Genomic DNA, 21,115 nt, shown 5'->3' with positions numbered 1-21,115 from the left:
TTCAATTGTCTCTTCACTTTGTTAACGGTTTCCTTTGCTGTGGGGGTGATTCTTTAGCTTGATGCAATCCCATTTCTCTAATTTTGCCTTTTTTGAAGAGAGATTTATTTTGAAAGGCAGAGTTATAGAAATGCAGAGGCAGAGAGAGAAAGAGAGGTCCTCCATGCACTGGTTCACTCCCCAGATGGCCGCAATGGCTGGATCTATGCCAATCTGAAGCGAGAAGCCTGGAGCTTCTTCCGGGACTCTCACACAGGTGCAGGGGCCTAAGGACTTGGGCCATCTTCCACTGCTTTCCCAGGCCATAGCTGAGAGCTGGATCAGAAGTGCAGCAGCCAGGACTTGAATGGGCGACAGTACGGGATGCCGGCACTGCAGGTGGCAGCTTTACCTGCTACGCCACAGCACCGACCCCCTAATTTTGCTTTTATTGCTTGTGATTTTGGAGTCTCACCCAAGAAGTTTTTCCTAGAACAATGTCCTGCAGCATTTCACATATGTTTTCTTCGAGTAGTAGTTTGATGTTTTCAGGTCTTGAACTGTTTGGAGTTGATTTTTTGTATAGAGTGTAAGGTAGAGGGATCTTGTTTCAAACTTCTTTATGTGGAAATCCAATTTTTCAAACACCAGTAATTAATGAGAATGTCCTTTTTCTGGGGTAATGAATTTAGCTTGTTTGTCAAAGATTAGGTGGTTTTAGATGCATGAATTAATTTCCGGGGTTTATATTCTGTTCCGTTGTTCTGCATGTCTATTTTTATGTCAGTACCAGGCTGTTTTGATTGTAGAAACAATGTAGTATTTTCTATAGCTTTATTTATTTTACTTTGAAAGTCAAAGTTACATAGAGAGAGGAGAGGCAGAGAGAGGGAGAGAAGTCTTCCATCCAATGGTTCACTTCCCAATTGGCCGCAACGGCTGGAACTGCACCGATCTGAAGCCAGGAGCCAGGAACTTCCTCCAGGTCTTCCCACATGGGTGCAGGGGCCCCAGGACTTGGGCCATCTTCTGCTACCCCAGGTCACAGCAGAGAGCTGGATCAGAAGTGGAGCAGCCGGGTCTCGAACCATCATCCACATGGGATACTGGCGCTTCCGGCCAGGGCATTAACCCGCTGCACTACAGCGCTGGCCTCCCTGTAGTATGTCTTTAAAAAAACAAAACAAAACAAGCTATTAGGATATGGTGTGTGTTTTAAATATATTTGTAGGTTAAGTAGGTATGAAATTTAATTCATGGATGTGGAAGTGAAAAAGATGGTAATTTGCTTTCTTAACTTCAAATGCATTTCAGAACTCCTATTGTACTGGAGTAAAATTTTATCCAGGTCATCATGGGATAAGGGTAGAAGAAACATTTTGCACCTGTTCTTCTCTTGTGTTATACAAAAATTGAAGAGGCTTTGTAGTATCTGGATAATGAGAAGAAAGATGTTCAGTCATTGTCCAAGCCACTTTTTTTTAATTAATTAATTTATTTTTTATTTTTTAACTTTTATTTAATGAATATAAATTTCCAAAGTACAGCTTATGGATTACAATGGCTTCCCCCCTCCCCCATAACTTCCCTCCCACCCGCAACCCTCCCCTTTCCCTCTCCCTCCCCTCTTCCATTCACATCAAGATTCATTTTCAATTCTCTTTATATGCAGAAGATCAGTTTAGCATATATTAAGTAAAGATTTCAACAGTTTGCACCCACATAGAAACACAAAGTGAAAAATACTGTTTGAGTACTAGTTATAGCATTAAATCACAATGTACAGCACATTAAGGACAGAGATCCTACATGAGGAGTAAGTGCAGAGTGACTCCTGTAGTTGACTTAACAAATTGACACTCTTGTTTATGGCATCAGTAATCACCCTAGAAGGAAGTAGACTCTTTGCCTCCTATGACAAGCCTGAGCTAGGGAATCTCAGCCAAAGTTGAAAATCTAGGGTCTTTGGCTCTTCAGATTTAGCAAGGAGGGTAAAAACTACCTTTCCTGAACCCCCAACATCTAACCCCAGTCATGATTCCCTCTCTTCACTTCAGGTAACTTCTTTAAGAAGCCTTGAATCTCACAAAGCAAAAATTAAGAAGTGATCTTATAGAGAGAAAGTTTCCTTTTTAGCAAAATAATCTGTCCCTGATGCAAAAGAATTGATGGGTAATATGGAAGAGGCTAGGCCTATGTTGAAGAATGATGTGACAGTAAAGCAATACACTAAAACAAAACATAAGTAAATAACTAACATCTTTTTTTTTTTTTTTTTGACAGGCAGAGTGGACAGTGAGAGAGAGAGAGAGAGACAGAGGGAAAGGTCTTCCTTTGCCGTTGGTTCACCCTCCAATGGCCGCCGTGGCCAGCGTGCTGCAGCCTGTGCACCGCGCTGATCCGATGGCAGGAGCCAGGTGCTTTTCCTGGTCTCCCATGGGGTGCAGGGCCCAAGCACTTAGGCCATCCTCCACTGCACTCCCTGGCCACAGCAGAGAGCTGGCCTGGAAGAGGGGCAACCGGGAAAGAATCCGGTGCCCCGACAGGGACTAGAACCCGGTGTGCCGGTGCCGCAAGGCGGAGGATTAGCCTAGTGAGCCACGGCGCCGGCCAATAACTACCATCTTGATAGTGTTTACCATGCTAGGATATATTGGAGAGAGTTAAGTAGAGGTATACTGATTTCACAGGAGTTACAAATATATTTTAAAATTTCACAGTTTGTGTCCATATCCTGACTTTAACAGTTATTATGTAGTTTAGTATATGTTTTGAAGCAGCTCTGAGCTTTACAAACCTTAGCTTATTGGGAATTTTTGAGGATTAAATGAATTAATTAAGACTGTGATTGGCACATAATAAGTGTTCAATAAATAATGGTTGCCCTTTAGGCCATGTTTTTATAGGTCTGTTCATAGGCCTTCAAAGCATGCATATTAGAATGCCACATGTGTCTTGATTATCTCTAGCAGAAATTTGGGGAGATTCAAAGATAAGTTCAAATAGATGAATGGAATAAGTATATGTCAGAAAAAATGATTGGCTATTCATGTTTTTACCTGTAATTGGGATAAACAAAAATCACCTCTATAAATAGAAACTTCGGGAAATTTAAAAGCAAACAATTGATTAAGAAAATTCTGTTTTTTAAAATATTTTTCACCAAAGATCAAGTCAATCAAAATGTGTTTATTGTCAGTAAATTAGATCATCTTATTCAAGAAACCTTTTCAAGTTCAGATGTATATATATTTAAAACTTCTCACTATATATACATTTATAGATAGATAGTCTGGAGAGAGAGAAGATAAGAGTAATTCAGAGACCTTATATAATCTATCTATCTATCTGATACAGATATATCTTGTGATATAAACACAGCAGGGAACCTCAAAAAGTTCATATAAATGCATTAAAAGGTCAGTTTAGTTTCATGCAAAACATTTTCAAATCATACAATTTTTTCATAATATATATTTTCCATAAACTTATTGAGGAATCCTCATATTTTGTACCAAGATAAACTTCTTTTAATGATTATTTTGCACACAACTTTTGGAGTATCCTTACATATACACTCAAATTTATATATGAATATATAGACAGAGACAGAGAAAATTGAATTTGCTACTTTTCATATTATATTTTCTATTATCTAAAAATAGACTAACAAGTCATTCCTACTCTGCAATTTATGATCAGGTAGGGGCCAACATTTTGACATAGTGAGTAAAGCCACTGCCTTCGATGCCAGAATTCCATATGGGTGCCGGGTTGAGTCCTAGCTGCTCCACTTTGGATCTAGCTCTCTGCTAATGTGCCTGGGAAAGCAACAGAGGTTGTATGGGTCCCTGTACCCACATAGGACATCTGGAAGAAGCTCCTGACTTTGGCACTTGGGGAGTAAACCAACAGATGGAGGACCTCTCTCTCTCCCTCTCTCTCTCTCTCTCTCTGCCTTTCAAATAAATTAAAAAAAAATCTTAAAAAAGAAAAAAAAATCAATGTCACAAAGCTAGAGTGAACACATCGCCTTCCTGGGCACACAGCATGCAGCAATGAGCTTTAAAAAAAGAGAATGAGTTTGGGTAAATTTATTCGGTATCTGTTGCCACTTGCAGTGCCTCAACACACTTCAAAGGCCAAAACATTCTTGCAAATATCTTCAAATTTCTGTGGATTGATTCATTGTTAAGAAAGCTAGCATTTTTTTACATGTGATCTATGGATTTAATTATCATGTATTATTTTCAAGTATAGAACATTCGTAATGAATAGAAATGTACAGTATTTGATGTTTTTAATACTAAAAAGAGGATGCAGTATTTAAATACATGTGAAATAAAAGACTGTAGAACATTTTGTTCCATCTCAAGTTTCCCATTTAATAAAAGTGTCCTTGTGATGTCATTATACCGCTTTTATGTCATTCCATATATTTTCATGTATCAGTTAATACATACTTATATTAAAGGAATCAATATTTTAATTATTCTTTCTTATTTACTATGGAAGAGATTTTTAGTTTGTAAATCTGCTATTTTTGTGGTATAGTTTCCAAATGATGTCCAAAGCCCAGTTCACTTTACATTTCTATTAAACAATGAATTTTTGAAATTATAAATGTATCTGAAATATTTCACAGGATATACCTATGCTAAAAACAAAACAAACAAAAACTAATTGTTCTTCTGACATTCAAACACAACTGAACTTTATATATGTTATTTTGCTAAATCTGGCAACCATGTTTCCAAGTGCTCGTACTCATGTGGTTATGACAGGTAAATGATTTGCTCTTAGCCCATTTATCTCCTGAAAAGCTTGTCAACATTATAGCAAGAACAATCTTTCTAAAATACCAAGATTTTCTTATAAATCTCTTGCTTAAAATGTTCCAGTGATGCCACATCTTTTCAAGCTAAGTTGAGATATCTTGACTCTTCAAGGCTTGATGCTTGCTTTTACTCTCTTTTCATTCCTGCCATGCCAAATATGTAGTTACCATAATATATCTTGCTTTTCCTCTGCCACACCTTTTGTTAAGCTGCTACCTCTTACCATAATGTTCTTTCATTCCTCATATACACCATGCAAAATTTGCTCATCCTTTAAGTTGAATGACTCTCCTATTCCCAAGTCTGTCTGGCTTGTGTAAGCATAACTCAGGGCTTTTTCTAGCTGGGTTTAACTAGTTTTCTGTGTAACTTCTATTGAACATATCACATTGTTGCAATTAAAAACATCCAACTATTAAACTGATTATTTTTAAAATGGGGATGAATGTATTATGAATGAATGGATATATGATATACAATAGTCATTTATTAATGTTTGTGAAATAGCCAGGAAGAAGGAGGTTGATAGATTATAGTAAGTTTTACAGTTAGGATATTTAAAATACTACTGAAACATCTAGAAAGGAAAAGGTTCTCATTTTTTTTTGGTTTAAAAAGGATAGGGGGCTACAAATATTCAATGAATAACATTTGCAGTTCTATGTAATGATCGTAAGTTGGGGTTTCCTTTTTTTAAAATATCTACAAATAGGTAAAAACACAAGTAGTTAGCTAAATCTTTTTGTTCTTATTTCACTCTTATGTTTTTATATCTTTCTAAATCAATTTGGTTCTATATGACACAAAATTTCTTTGTAATCATAACAAAATCTTATTTGTCTCATATCCAGGGAAGATTTGAATGAAATCTCTGAGTTGATTCATATCAAATTCATATCAAATGCTCTCCTTCTAAAGTAGGAAAAATCAAAAAGAGTTGGCCCAATATTACAGTGTTAAAATAAATTATTTTTGAGATCCTTATCAGTTATATCTTTACATTTTATGCCCTAAATTTTTAATATCGTCTGTTCCTGGAATCAAACTTAAGAGCCAAAACACTCTTCAGGCCAAATATTAGCAATGTAAATATCAGCTATCATTTTAATAGTTTGTACCTTTGTTTTATTGATGGTATTAAAAGATTGTTTTGCTTAAACAGGCTTCAAATAAAATGTAGTTGTGAAAAGAAATTGGCAGAGTAGTTATATGAAGAACAGAAGCATAAAGATTTACCTTGAAATATGGAGATATATATATTTATATATATTTAGTAAATGTCCCAATATGTATTATGTGTAATACTTCAATGTATAAGGTCTATCATACTTGCCTTTCAGGTTGATGGTAGACTCTATATGTTCTTAACATTTCTGAAGATTTTTTTTCCCTCCAATGTGCTGTTTCTTAGCCAATGTTGGTATTTATTTTCAAACAAATCAACTTTTGCTATTAATTAATTTGCTACTATGACATAAAAAGTGTTCTACAGAATGCATGATGCAGAAAATGAAAAGTATTTTTTTTTGGTCTGAGTTTCTTATTAGGCTGCTTTACTTCAGCATATTTTTACAAATTCTCACTAGTTGCTCAGTAGCCCTTCCATGATCAACTTCATGTGTTCCAGAATGTCAGAATTTCCTAGATGCTCATGGCTCCATTTATAGCCCCCTCATTAATAATGAACCCAGTTCTACCAATTTCATACCAGTCTCATGGGAAAAGATTTCTCGCAAGTTTTTGTTTTAATAAAATATCTTCATAATAAACTAATACAGCTGAATAATTAAGCAGTTACCCTAGGGTTTGTGTACCAATCAGCCACAAAGTTGTCTCATTATAAGAGAATAATTTTGAGAAGGCAAAATTTTAATGTTTTTAAAAGATGTACTTTATTTATTTAAGGGACTTGACCAGGCTGAATCCAGGAGTCTAGAACTCCTTTTGTTGCAGGGTTGCAGGGGCCCAAGCACTCAGGGACTCTGCTTTCCTGGGCCTGTTAGCAGGGAGCTGGATGGGGGCAGAGCAACCCAGACTTGAACAGGTCTTCAGTAAGACATGCTGGTCGCAGGCCACGGTTTAAACTGCTGTGCCACAAAAGTGGTAATGGAAAAATGTAATTCTAAATATTGTGTCTTAATAACATCTGTGATATTGAAATAAAGATATGGAAAAAGACAGCCTCTTAGTTCCCCTTAACTGTTTGATATAAAAATCAGCATTATATATTTGTAGGTACTAAAAATGGAATGTTTACAATTAAAGAAAAATCATGACATCTCCTTCTCTAAATTAGAAATCCTTGTGGAAGGAAACCAAGGATAAACAGTAGGATACTTTCAGATAATTAAAGGAGGTAGGCACATAATGAATAGGTCAGAAAAAGAAAGACTTCCCTTTTTTCTTTGAATTGCTGTTGGTATACAAGGTAGTCCCATCAACATCTTTCCCTTATTTCTTAGCCTTTTCCATCAAAATAACAATTACTATCATTATAAAATTCTAGTTTTTTGAAAAGTGTGCTTAACGGTGGAAGAAAAGGAAATAATACTTTCATTTGAAAAGACATAAATAAAGGAGTAACTCATATTCTTGGATATTCCTCTCCTTTGAATTTTTCTATTCCAACAAAAAATAAAAATGCAATTATAGGGTATGTTTTGTATTGTTTAAACACAGCTGGAGCATCCATTTTCTTATTTATGCTTATATTCTAAAAATTTTATATCTAATAACAAATACTAACTAAATATAAAATATATTTTTGAGAGGAAGACCATCATAGTTTAGCAATATTGGTCATTAATTTTTTCCTCATAAACAAAATATTTAAGGGGAATTAGGGATAAAATGTATAATACATGGTTTCAACTTTTGCAAGATATTACACTATATATATAGATTTCAGAGACAACAAGACTGAAAGTTTAGATATGCTGATATGACATCTTGGATTAAAGAATATAAAGGGCCCCTTGTCCTAATAATGTCTCTAAATATTCCATGAGAATTCAAAATATTTCTATAAGAGTTTTTATGGAAAAATAGAGCAAGTGTATGCTAAGTTTCATCTTGTTTGGGAGAAACCCAAAATGACAAATTTTTCTACTTCAGTTAACAGATGAGATCCATTGCAACAAAGAGGTTTAAAAATGTAGGATTCTTGTTAATGCATGCAGAAAAAAAAAGAGATGTAGCAGTGATATCATGAATCTTACTCAAAACCTAGGTTTTCAAGTTTTATTGTCAATATTGTGACTTTTTGGAAGACAATCATGCCCAGTTATATAAAAAACCTTCTGTTTATATTGTGGTGATTTATTCCTGCAAGTAGTGTCTGTGATGTGTGTGTGTGTGTGTGCATGTGTGTGTGTGTGTGTGTGTTTATATTTGCATTAAAATGCAAGTTTTTAAAAAAGGTACATAGTGGAGACTTCCAAAATTAATGAAAAAGGGAGTGATATGATGCTGAAGCATGATTTACACGTTCATTTTAATCAACTGAGTAAAGCAGTAGATGATCATTTGAGAAAGATAGTATCTTCAAGATTCTGGCAATCATCAGTTTAAAAAGGTTTTCTCTAGTATGCTCTTACTCTATTTTTCATACTGAGAAATGAAATGTCTATCGTTTCACATTTATTGTAATAAAACTCTGATGATACTTGTCATGGTTGACCAACATAGTAGTCTCTTGAATGTTCTTTAATGGATTTGACATTTCCATATTTCATTTGGAAAAGGACTTACCATTGTTTGGCAAGAGTTTATCAATATTTTAAACAGTTTAGGATTAGGATTCTTATCTTCTACGTAAACAACTTGGAATAGTACATAATTTATTTAATACTTGTATTATAGTCATTTATTTACTTGTAATAAGTACAATTTTAATAGTTGTATCACTAAATTTATTGATAAATCCACAGTTTCACTTGAAACAAATATTTTATTTATTTGCTCATTTTGCATAATATATCAGTAAGACTGCTTATATTTGATAAACAGTAGCAAAAAGTTTGCGTAACTACTGGTTTATATTTAGGGCTTATACGTTTAAATAGAAAATACAATATGAAGAATTACAAATATATTAGTATGTAAATAAGGTCAGAAATAATTTGTATTTAAATTTTCAGTTTGCATTTTAACTTAGAATGTACCTATTTAATCAATTAATAAACTTAGAAAATCTGTTATTTGAATTACTATTTTCATATTTCACCAAGATGTTTGCATCTCAAAATATGGATACAAGAGTGAGCATTTTTTACATTTCATGTCAGTCTAAGAACCATTTTTTTTTTCTTAGTTATGCAATTTATAGTCAAGGGTTTATTACATTCATTGAATAAAGTATTTTAAGACTACAATTTTATATAGTTTCAAATAAAATTAGTATTTTAATTTAAAATAAAAGCTTTATAAGACAAATAATCTTTGAAACTAGATTATTAACTAAGTATTTTTCCAAGATTCACTAAAAATTTGCCTAAATAATTTTATAGAAGCTAACAAAGATCAAAGGTAGAGCATTTATATTTCTTCTGTATTTTTAAAGGCCATATTCTTTTTCAATTTACCCACCTCTTTAACTTTAGTATTGATAATATAAGCACATCCATGAATTTAAACTATTAAATTCACATTTTAGGATACAGGAGATAACAGTGTTAAAATGCAAGGATATTTCAGTTGTTTTCTCAACTGTTGTATGTGTAATGAAAACTGTAACATTTGATCTGTGAAAATCAGTGAATTTGTTTCAATTCAGTCTCTCATATTCAATTAATTTGCAAGTATCCTTATGGCCTAACATATTTTCCCATACATTTTTTGTAAGTAATGTTAAATAAAAGAAAGAAAAAAGATCAAATTATATATTCTTAAATAAATGTCTTAAGTGATAGATTAAATGAAATTTTTGTCACACTAGTAAGATTTAAATTTTGTTTTGTTATTTTCATTTTGTATGAATATTTTGCATTTTACATGTTTTCATGTTTAATGTTTGTTGCATTTTCTTCATCTCATAAAATTATTATTATTTTGTTAAACTTTCAAATGTTTCCTAAGCAACCCCTAAAACTAAAGGAAGGAACAGAATATATAAAACTAATTTACATAAAATAATGTGCCAAACATAATTATCTAAAAGTAACCTCTTTGAATATGCAATTATCTTTAACATGTACTTGTTTCGTATGTATTTTGAGCCATCCACTCATATCTCTAGCAACATATTTCGTTCTTCTGTAAGGAATTAGAAATAATTACAAAGCTCAAGGAAGCATAAAACTTAAAAACAATGCTTAAGTGTAAAATGTTACTCAAAAGAAGTTCAAATTCAATCATGTTATGTGGTTTTATTTGATAGATTTTCTAAATTATTTATTTATTAAAGGCTTATGCTTTTGTCATGCGTTTTTCTTTTGGAGATTTATTTGTAAAAATTAAAAAATGCAAAGTTTAATTTTAACTAAAATATATAATAATCCAAATTTAAGCTTGTGTATATTATTGTGATATAAACTTTTCAATTTACATATGTAGCATATGTCATTTTTCATTATTCTTTAAAGATGACATATAATTTTGATTTATAGAAGCATGTGCATGTATGTAAATCATTTCATTTTATTTTTGTTCTTGTTGTGAAATGTTTTGTTAAAAATATTAATAAAATTATATTCCAGGATTTTGTTTTTATGTTGTGAATATCTTATTTTAAAAATGTTTCAAGTAATTTATGATAGAATAGTCTAATTGTGATAAACTTACCTTGTTTACATGACTTGATTTCAAATGAAGAATGAAATTTTTGAATGTATAATTTCCTTTTTTAATTTATGTATCTTGAAATATATATATCTAACTGTACTACCAGAAACAATATTTACATAATTGTGCAGCATACTTCATTTCTTTTTGAGAAAGAAAATAATATATATTTTAATATAGGTTTGGCTATAATATATATTTAATATTGAAGCAGTACTATATACAATTCTAAGGCTTTTCTAACACTAGCAATTACCTCATGAATCAGTAATATATGCAAAAATTTTGAATGTTTTCAAACTGTTAAATGATGCATTTTGAAAACTGAAAAATTTGTGTTTGAGACACTGGTGACTTAAAGTGCTACCAATATCAGCAGTCTAGATTGCTTCACATTTTAAATAAAATGGTTGTAAATATATATTACATAAGTATATGGTGATAGATTATTTTACTGGCCTATAAAAACCAGTGTTGTTTTTATAGTTCCACTATTTGTATTAAACAAATCTAACTAAATTTAGATGAACTTCTATTTTCTGCAATTCTGGGATATTTCCATTTTTTGCTCTACAGAAATTTGAACACTCTGTTTAAATCTGTTTCACACTAACAGAATAAACTTTCATATTTGGGAAATGAGACATAAATCTTGAAGTGATTTTTAATTTTGCAATTAAATCTTCAGTTTCCACACTTTTTCAAAGTAATGTTTTTGAAAGTTAAAACCAACATTATCTGTTTCCTCTTTCTCTTCACCCCCTGCACATTTAGAATGGGTCTTCATCTTTGTCATTGTTTAAAGGTGACTTTACCATGATAAAAAAAAAAAAAAAACTATAATTATGTTTCGTTTGTGAAATTTATCCTCTGTTTATTATTACTAATATTATCTTGTCCTGTTATTACATCCATTCTTTCATTTATTCTTTCTTTTGATGAATGTTTCTTGAACATCTACTGTGTGCAGGGTACTGTTAACGATGGTAAGGATCAGGCAATGAACAGAACATACAAAAATCTCAGCCTTCATGGAGCTTGCATTCTCGTTAGGAGAGGATAAAGAATAAAAACAATTTAAAACGTAACAACTGATTAGTATAATATATGTTTATATCAGGTTAGGTTAGGCTATGGCTATTAAAAAACAGTGCTTTTCAATGATTTATTTCAACATTAAACCCTATCCTGTTAAGGATATTGGACGGAATTACCACCACCATTAGTGAGAAGTATTCCTGTAATGCTGAAGATTTTTGAAGATTGGGGTTACTAGCAAGTCCTGGGTCAAAACACTACAAAGATCATGTCTAACTCAAAAATTTGGTCTGTAATTATATTTATCCCCTAGTATCTTCAGAAAAATGTGTGTTTGTCTATTTGGTCTGTAGGTCTTGAGTTGTAGAGAATTAACCCAGAATTTTTGACCCAAGAATCAGGTTCCAAAAATTATTGTTCTCAAGAATTAACCCAGAATCATTGACCCAGATACAAGAGATTATTTGATATTAACCCTAATGACTCAGTGATGAAATATGATAATTTGACTTATCCTGTTGTGAAAGGTAGGGGTCCTTTGAGAATATTTGAGAGAGAGTATGAATATCACAATTCTCATTATTTTGGTTTATCATTAGCAAAACATGGACTTAGTTTAATGGTTTCTTTGTTTAAATTAAACCCCAAAGGCTGGAAATATGATGGAGTTGCAAAAAGTTTTAAAGTATTAGTTTTTCATCCTGCTTAAATTTGTCTTCTCAAAAATAGAATATTTTATTTACTTGCTAGGAGAATAATTTGCACCAATTTTCATAATGATGAGCACATGGACATCCCAAATACATGATTTATTGTCCCGCACATTATATGTTAGTATTATAAGCATAGTTGTTACTTGGTCATGTGATCAAAGAAAACTTTTACGAAATATTAGTTTATGTTACAATATAAAAATATTACAAGCCCAAATGCATACCTAACACAAATCTAATAGATCCTAATTTTTATAAAACCTTGGCTTGGAAAAATATTCATTAGCAGCTGTATTCATATCAATGCTTAAAATATATTATGCTATTAAGATAATCTAATAATCATCTTGCCTCATGTTAGTTTATGTTAGTCCCTGCAACATGTAATCATAACTTAATACTTTTGAATTTGCACAAAAATTAAAGTAGGATTTGATCACCCATACTGGAAGTATTAGTAACAGAAAGGTATACTTTTTTAAAATTTTGTATATTATTGAAGGCCTCCTATTTGGCTTTGTTTCTTTTTTTTTTAGTTTCAGGCAAGAAACAAATTTAATAATCTTACTTATCACCTGCCCACAAGACAGAAGAAAAACAGGTCATTCTTAAATCATATTTAATCAGATCATCACTATCCTTTTAGAAATACTAAGATTTCCCTATGTATATTATCTTCTAAAATAGCTAAACATTGAATATTGAGAAGAAAGGTAAATAAAAATATATACCCCTCATTGACTTTAAAAAATTCAAGAGTTTCCTAATCAGAATCTGACTATGATAATATGATTCCCAATAAGTAACTGTATCTCTAAAATTCAATGATTTTCCCCATTCAGTATTTTAGCAGTCAAGATCCTTTTAAATACATTTTGATTCAGTTTTATGCTTTTAAGATTACCTTTTTTATTGCATGATAACCATATACTATTAAGTACAACCTTTAAAAAATTTAAGTGAAAGAAAAAATAAAATCCTATCTTGGCATACCAAATACATATTTTTAAATTATAATGAAACTTCAGTAAGGATAAGAATGTGAATAATATATAAATATATATAATATAGTATAGCAGTGTTATACTTACAAACATACATTTACATGTAAATCTATTCTCACTGCAATTCATAGAAAAGATATATGAAAATTCCCAACTGTTAGTTAAAGCTTGGGTTGTATGAATAGATGTTAAATGCTGACAGATGGTTAATTTTAACCACTTTTAAACTAATTAATTTAGTTTAATTAGTTCAAAATTAACCAATCAAATATTTTACTTTGAAATAATGAAAATATTACATAATTTTAATGAACTAAATTTTCAAACATTTAATATCATGACATTGAATATATTACAATGTTGGCTGCTTTCTGGCAAATAAGGTTAAGATACTTACATGCAATGATTTCAGAGTCTTGTTTTTCATCATTTTGTTTTTATTTTGGCTTTGATTTAAAATCTCCTTTCTTTTCTTGTTTGTCTTACAATAGAAAATTTTGATATTCTTCCCAGAAATTATGAGGAGTTTATGGCACAGACTGTTCAAAGCATACTTTTGAGAAAAGTGTGGTTGCATAGTTACCTATTCCATCAATACCTTTCACTTGCCAGGAATATATTGCTAAAATTAATCTGTGGGTTAAAAGAATAAAAGCAGAAGATTGATTCAGAGCACTATAAAGGGTTTATTCTTTCACTCTTCCCACCAGTGTATTACAGTTAAAACGTGATGTATTTTGTGTATAATGTCTATTCATAGGTTGATTGATATGAAGAAGCCTACAAATTGACTTGCCTCACATTTTAGTAGTGTATTTGTGTTTTGCCTCTTCATGTTGATTATCTTTAAGGTAATAGAAGAGAAAATAATTTATTAAACTTTTCAAAAAAAAGCAAAATTTAAAAGAAAAAGTTAGCATCTAGTGCTACTGTGTCCCACAGGTTCTTCTACATTGACCCTCACTACCTCCACTGGTGAGTTAGAGGAGCATAACAGGACTGCCACTGGTGCAATTGCTGTTGCTAGCACACCTGCAGATGTTACTGTATCCAGTGTTACAGCTGTCACCATCCATAGACTTTCCGAGGAACAGCGAATGCAAGTTACGAATCTCAGAAATTCAGGTCTGGACCCCAACACGTCCAAGGACGGGCTCTCTCCTCATCAAGCAGATACACAAAGTACAAGGAGAAGACCAAGAAATGCTGAACAGATAGAAAGAACTAAAGAGCTTGCAGTTGTTACTCATAGAGGTATTGGATGTTATTTTACTTGTGCCCCTTTAGTTACAGCCAAAGCCATATTTTGGTAATGATTCTAATAAGAGAATGAGCTAAAAGAGAGCCAAGATTTATCAAGGGGAAAAAAAAGAATTCAAAGTAGCTGAAAACTATAGATAGAAACAGCCAAATTGGAATAATTTGAAAGCACAGAAATTAATAATTCAGAGTGGAATGCAAATGTTGGAGGGTGGTGGGGGTAAGAGTAGATAGGAAAGAATGTATTAAAAAAGGATAGTAAAAATAAGTACTAAATGCCTATTATTGTGTATTAGTTATAATGTTGTGGTAACAGGAAAACAAAGTAGCTAGTCTTTATTAATAAGTGCACATATTTCACATAGATGATTCATCTCATATAGTAACTTTCCATGTTTGCATGAAATTTTATATTATACAAATAGTAATAGTTGAAAAATAGATAATTTGTGGGAGATTTAAACATTATGTCTGATGATTGTTTTATGTAGTTTAAATGACTTGAGCTATTGATTGTATTGAAAGCAGATTTCTCATTTTGAAATTTCAACATACATTGATTGATATTAGGGCTTCAAGATTTAAATATCCCTTAACTTACTAATTTGCTTTTGAGAGAAAAAATATAAAATACAATCATTTATTCATAATTTTGTACTGATTTAATATGATAACCTTTTTCAAAATTAAGGAGTACAACAAGCTTCTTTTCTGTTTCTAGGTAAGTTTCATAGAACAGTTAGGAAAAAAATAATGCTGTATAAAAATAAAAGAACTTCATTTATATCAATATATGTGTCAGTGGAAATAATAATTAATTGAATGTATTTCAGATATAAAATATGTTCTGCATTTCCAGCTCATCACCATATATTCTCTAAACTAGCTACAGTTTATGTAGTGTGATTAGGCATCATGGTATAAGTAATGGAAAAACATTGAATGCTTAGAGCACACAAAGAGAAATCAAGACATCTTTACATAAGTTAATTATAAATAATACAAAAATATCAATTATAATTTATATTGAAAATATTACAATGAATAAGATGCATTCTAAAATGAATTTTTTACATATGGTAGTGTTCCTTAAAGAAATAAATCAATATCTTGCTTATCTATTCACTTTCCTATTATGAGTTTTGCTGTTCCTGTGAATATAGCTATCCTGTTAAGAACTATCATTTGCTTTATTAAGGGGTCAGTTCCAAAGATAGAGATGGTGAAATCATAGTAAGATACTGATTAAGAAACAAATATATTTTTTCACTTTCTGGAAAATTCCATGTGCTAACATTGACAAACATTCTAGGAATTATCTTATTACTTATCAAATAGGAGAGTAATTTCTGACAAGTTGTTGTAAAAATTAAATGATCATACTTGTCTAACCAAAGTTTGCCATCAGATAGTTTGAAAAGCTCTGAAGATATAAATTTATTGTTTTGCAGAACTTGGAACAATAATTCAGATTGAAAAGAGAAAAGGTAGTCAAGTATAGATTAAGCAAAGTAATTTAAAGATCATCCTGTATAATTTTTTTTTCTATTTAAGCCAGTTTCAAGCATTCCAGAGTATTTGCTTGGCAGATTTCAAATCAGTATTCAGATTTTCTCAATTATTATCATAATCTCCCACTGCTTTTGGGAGCCAATATGTGTTTAAACTTTTCCTATATTCTTGCTACAATGGTCCATCTGAATGTAATATTCATTCAATGGTGCCATCTACTCCGAAATAAATATATTTCAATTTTTTATGTTTAAAGTATATGTAAAATGTTATATGGAAAAGATTTTGAATGCTATCTTAATTATTCTCAATGACTTAAATGTTTTGACTTTTATAAAATCTCTATTTAAATTAAATTGGTTCTTCTGTTTCTTCTTTTTTCTGTTTCTTCTTTAATTATCTATTATTATCTCAGTGATCTCAATTGGCTACTTATTCATTTTTAACTCAAACTTTTAACAGCATGGGCAAAAATAAATTATCCACCTTAAGTGTAAAGGAAATTGTCTATTTGTTAATATGTTTCAAAGCCCTCAAAATATATATTTATTCTCATAGATTAAAAATGTCGGACTTCAGAGACTTGATTCCTAGCAGGTCCAAATTTCTAAGTTGGAATTGACTGACATAAAAGGATAATATTTTAAAAAGAGATAATTCCAGCTCTAAAATATAGCTACAAGTGCTTGTTGAGAATCAGGTTCTGCTTTGAAGAAAATAAAGATAAATAATCTCTTTCATCTTATTTCAATAGATTGAAATAGATTGGAGAACATAAATAAACCTATCCATGTGTAGAAGAAAGATTTTGTAAAACTCCTGGTTGATCAGAGTACCAGAGAGATTATATGGGGTAAACAGGAAGCAAATCATCTATTTTAAGTTACTTTTTAAAACAAGTCAATAAACATAACTCGAAACAAATTACTTACTCTAGCTAATCATAAAAATGACTTTTTAATTCAATGTCTATATTATGTAGTCAGCAGTTGTCTTAAAAATGAAAATCCGATCATATAACCTCACTTTGAAAATTTCCATAGTCTCTGTGTTACTTAGGAATAAAGCCAAGATGTGTTCATGACCCAGTGGAACTTGCTTGTTCTGGCTTTTGTTCATATTTCCAAATTCATCTCTTGCAATTTTCATAATAAGCCTACTTTGGGAGGGGGGCAAGTGATCAAAAATCTTTTTTATTGATCAAACATACCCTATTATTTCTGACCTCAAGCCACACTCTTAGACTAGTCCTTCCTTTCAACCAGATCATTCCAATTGCTTTCCAGGATCTGGCTTAAATTATAACCTCTTAGAAGGTTATGTCTTCCTCTTATAACCTGCCAGTATAGCCTACATTTTCTCTACACTTATAATCGATCACTCTTAATGCATTTTCTGTAAATTTTAAGCTCTTTGAGGGAAAAGATGGGTGGATCTTATTCATGTTGCATTTCCTAGTAAGTTTCTGATATATTTAAAAATATTGGTTATACAAATGAATAAATATTTACAATTCTAATTACTAGAAAATTCATCAATATACTAAAATACTTGAATTCTATTTTTCAGTGCAATCAGATATCTACATATTTACATATTAATGATAACTATGTATTAAATTTTGTCACAGTCATAAAAAACAGTGTATAAAGGCAAAACTATGATCATGAACCCAGAATAATATATTACTTTTATTAACAGTTCAAAATTCACATGCAAAGGATGTAAATTACTTGCTTATATTCCTTGTACATTTTTAAAATAAAAGACAATTTATAATTAAGCAGAAGAAAACTATAAAACCAATAAATTTTATATGAAAAGTATTGATGAAATAGATTTTATTTAGCTGAAGTTACAAGCAAAAAGATAAGATTCCTATAGTATAGTTTTTCATGACGTCTGCAAGTTCAGGTTGTTTTACATTAGTGTTAATGTGAAGATGAAAGATGATGGTGCATTGAAGTGCCAAACATTTTAACCATTTCCTTGAGTGCAAAGATATAAACCAATTGCATATCATCCATGCTGAGTTTGGAAGTCAGAGAACTAGGTTAAATCCACACTCTGCCCTTTCTTAGCTTTATGATTTCAAGCAATAAATTCAATTCCCAAAGTCACAACTACTCAATAAATGACAATTCATGCCTCATAGTGTAGTTGAGTTAAATAATTTAGAATATTGACTTAAGTTTTTGACAAATGCTAATTATTGTTATTTTTGTTATTGTTTGCCAAATGTATCTTAACTCTTTCCATATGCATGGTGTTGAAGTATTGAGTAGGGATATAAGTATGAAAAATAGAATCTATGCCATGAAGTAGTCTACATAATTAAAAAAATTATTACTAATTTAAAGACTAATATTGCCAGAAGAGTATCCTAAAATTTTTAATGAATTAAAATCAGTGAATGACGACCTCTAAATATAAAAGGAGGGCTGCACAGATGATATTTGAACTAATTCTGGACATATGAATAAAAGTTTGAAAATAGTAAATTTGTTTTACATAGATTATTTGTTACCATACCATATTTGTTATGTCTATAAACAAAATAAAAGAAATGTTCAACTATGTCTAAAGGACTATTTAATTAGCATAAATAAGCATAAAACACTTAATATTTTAGCTTATAAATATATAGATGCTAAAATTAGATAATAGCCTTCCATAGTGATATATAAAAATTATCAGAAGAGCTTGTTACCATTACTTTCCATTGAAGTTATTTCTTAGTGTTTATTTAAAAATCTTTGAAAATAATCACTTAATCCTATAGTTTGCTATTAAAGCTGTATAGAATTACAATTTAAAATTTGACTTAAAATAGAAGAACCTATGTAATAATATCATTAAGCAAAGTTTCTTGTATTTTCAGAATTACCTATTTTATAATTACATGTATTTCTCGGATCCACTAGTACAATGCCACTTTTTTTGTCAGAGAGAGAAAGAGAGATAGAAAGAAAATGAGTCACACAGACAGACTGATAGAGAAAGAAGGTTCCTGACTATTGGGTTACTCCTCAAGCATCTACAATGGCTCAGGCCAGAGCCAGGATCCAGGATATCAATTCAGGTCTCCCACAAGGGTGGCAGGGACCCATCTTCTGAAGCCATCACCTGTTGCCTTCCATGGTGTGCATTAGCAGGAAGTTAGAGCAGAAGTAGAGTCAGAACTCAACCCTAGGCACTAAATGGTTTGAGGTATGATTGCTTCAAGCAGCATCTTCATCTTAACATCTGTGCAAAAAGCCTGCCTAATGAAAACCATTATTTAATAGAGGAAACTGTTCTGGCAGAAAGCTATGAAAACTTAGTCAATATTTCTAGATTAGTACTTATTCATTCATTCAAGATTCATTAAAGACCTAATGTATACAGAATGTTCTATTAATAGTGTTTAAAATTATATAGATTTAAATCATATTTGGATATTCTTCCTCAGAAAATTTATTAGTCACATTATACTACTTATGAAGTAATCATTGAAAGTGATTTAGTCCATAGTAATTTAATATTGCGTTTCCTAAAAATTTTAGCAAAATAGTAATTCTGTTATTTTCAACATGTAGACAGTTTTGTCAGCTATAAACAGTATTAGTAGTTGGTGTTTTCTTGTATAAAACATGCATATGTTTTTCTGGAAAATTTTCCATAAATATTCACAGTCATTATTATTCTGTTCTGTGGATATTCAGTTGAGATATCTATAACATCTTGTGGAATCAAATGTGTATCATGAGGTTTTTATAGATACTACTGCTATTGTTTTATTTTTATTTTTTTTATTTGACGGGTAGAGTTATAGACAGAGAGAGAGAGAGAGAGAGAGAGACAGAGAGAGAAAGGTCTTCCTTCCGTTGGTTCACTCTCCAAATGACCCCTACGGTAGGCGCTGCGCTGATCCGAAGCCAGGAGCCGGGTGTTTTTTCCTGGTCTCCTGTGCAGGTGCAGGGGCCCAAGCACTTGGGCCATCCTCCACTGCCCTCCCGGGCCACAGCAGAGAGCTGGACTGGAAGAGGAGCAACCGGAACTAGAATCCGGCGCCCATATGGGATGCCGGTGCCACAGGCAGAGAATTAACCAAGTGAGCAATTGCGCTGGTCCCAACTGCTATTGTTTTGATATAGTGTAGTCAATTCGTACAAAGTATATTTAATGCTAATAGTCATATCAATAGAATTTTGGTTAAGCAAGTAAGTGAGATCATGTTTAACTGAGAATGAATAAGATGTAAACTTTCTTCCCTTCAAAACTAGATCTTCAAAAATTATAGTATAATCATCAGTTTTTAAATAATTATTGTCAACTTTATGAGAAGAATCTAATTAACTTAATTAAGTTAGTATAAAACTATTTCAGGTCAACCATTTTAATTCAAACAAAAGCAGGGATTGATCATATTTATCAGAATTTGTATTTTTTCAAGTAAGCTCATATGAATATTTACATGGCTAAACAGAAATGAGAATACACAGAATATCAAATACATATCTAAATTACTTCCATTTTGTTTCAGAAGTTAAACTTCTGTGATACATAGCAATTTTGTATCCCAAATTTATTCAACAATATAATACAATTAAAACTGCTGTGTGAAAGTAGCAGTTCTTTGGTGCTGACTGCCTGCCCACTGCTACATTATTTGATCATCTATAAAACATATCTTGAAATAATTTCAAGTATTTGTGAGCAACTGATGCTATTTTCAAAAATGTTATTAATGTGTATATAGAGTTTAAATTTGTAAATTGAAACATGTTTTCATTTTTTTCATTTTCATAAGTTTTGTCACATTGAGAAAATTATTGTATATGGATAGTTACTTAAATATGTTTTATGTATACTGATGTAGGTTCACCAAATAATCAAGTGTCAGAGTTTTATTGAACATTTTAAGCATGCTATAATTTCAAAAGAATAACAGATATGGTCTGCATTCTCAAAGGAAACATATAGAAAGATAATATCACAGAGAAAAATT

General features: G+C 31.3%; 1 protein-coding gene across 3 annotated transcripts in view; it reads left to right on the top strand.

Moving 5' to 3' along the window:
* CSMD3 (CUB and Sushi multiple domains 3) overlaps positions 1–21,115 on the top strand; it is a 1,281,859-nt gene that overhangs the window by 486,692 nt on the left and 774,052 nt on the right. For 2 of the 3 annotated variants that reach the window (XM_051844770.3, XM_051844771.3), the window contains exon 7: positions 14,296–14,607. The exons of the other annotated variant lie outside the window; for it this stretch is intronic. In XM_051844770.3, coding sequence (XP_051700730.2) covers positions 14,296–14,607 — 312 coding nt within the window. The remainder of the gene's footprint in view (positions 1–14,295; positions 14,608–21,115) is intronic. 3 annotated transcript variants of the gene reach the window in all.

This window comes from Oryctolagus cuniculus, chromosome 6 (assembly GCF_051225735.1).
Source record: "Oryctolagus cuniculus isolate XC-2025 breed Fujian yellow rabbit chromosome 6, ASM5122573v1, whole genome shotgun sequence".
Classification (NCBI taxonomy): domain Eukaryota; kingdom Metazoa; phylum Chordata; class Mammalia; order Lagomorpha; family Leporidae; genus Oryctolagus; species Oryctolagus cuniculus.
The sequence above is the reverse complement of the archived record's forward strand: the minus strand, read 5'-3'. Positions and strand labels throughout refer to the sequence as shown.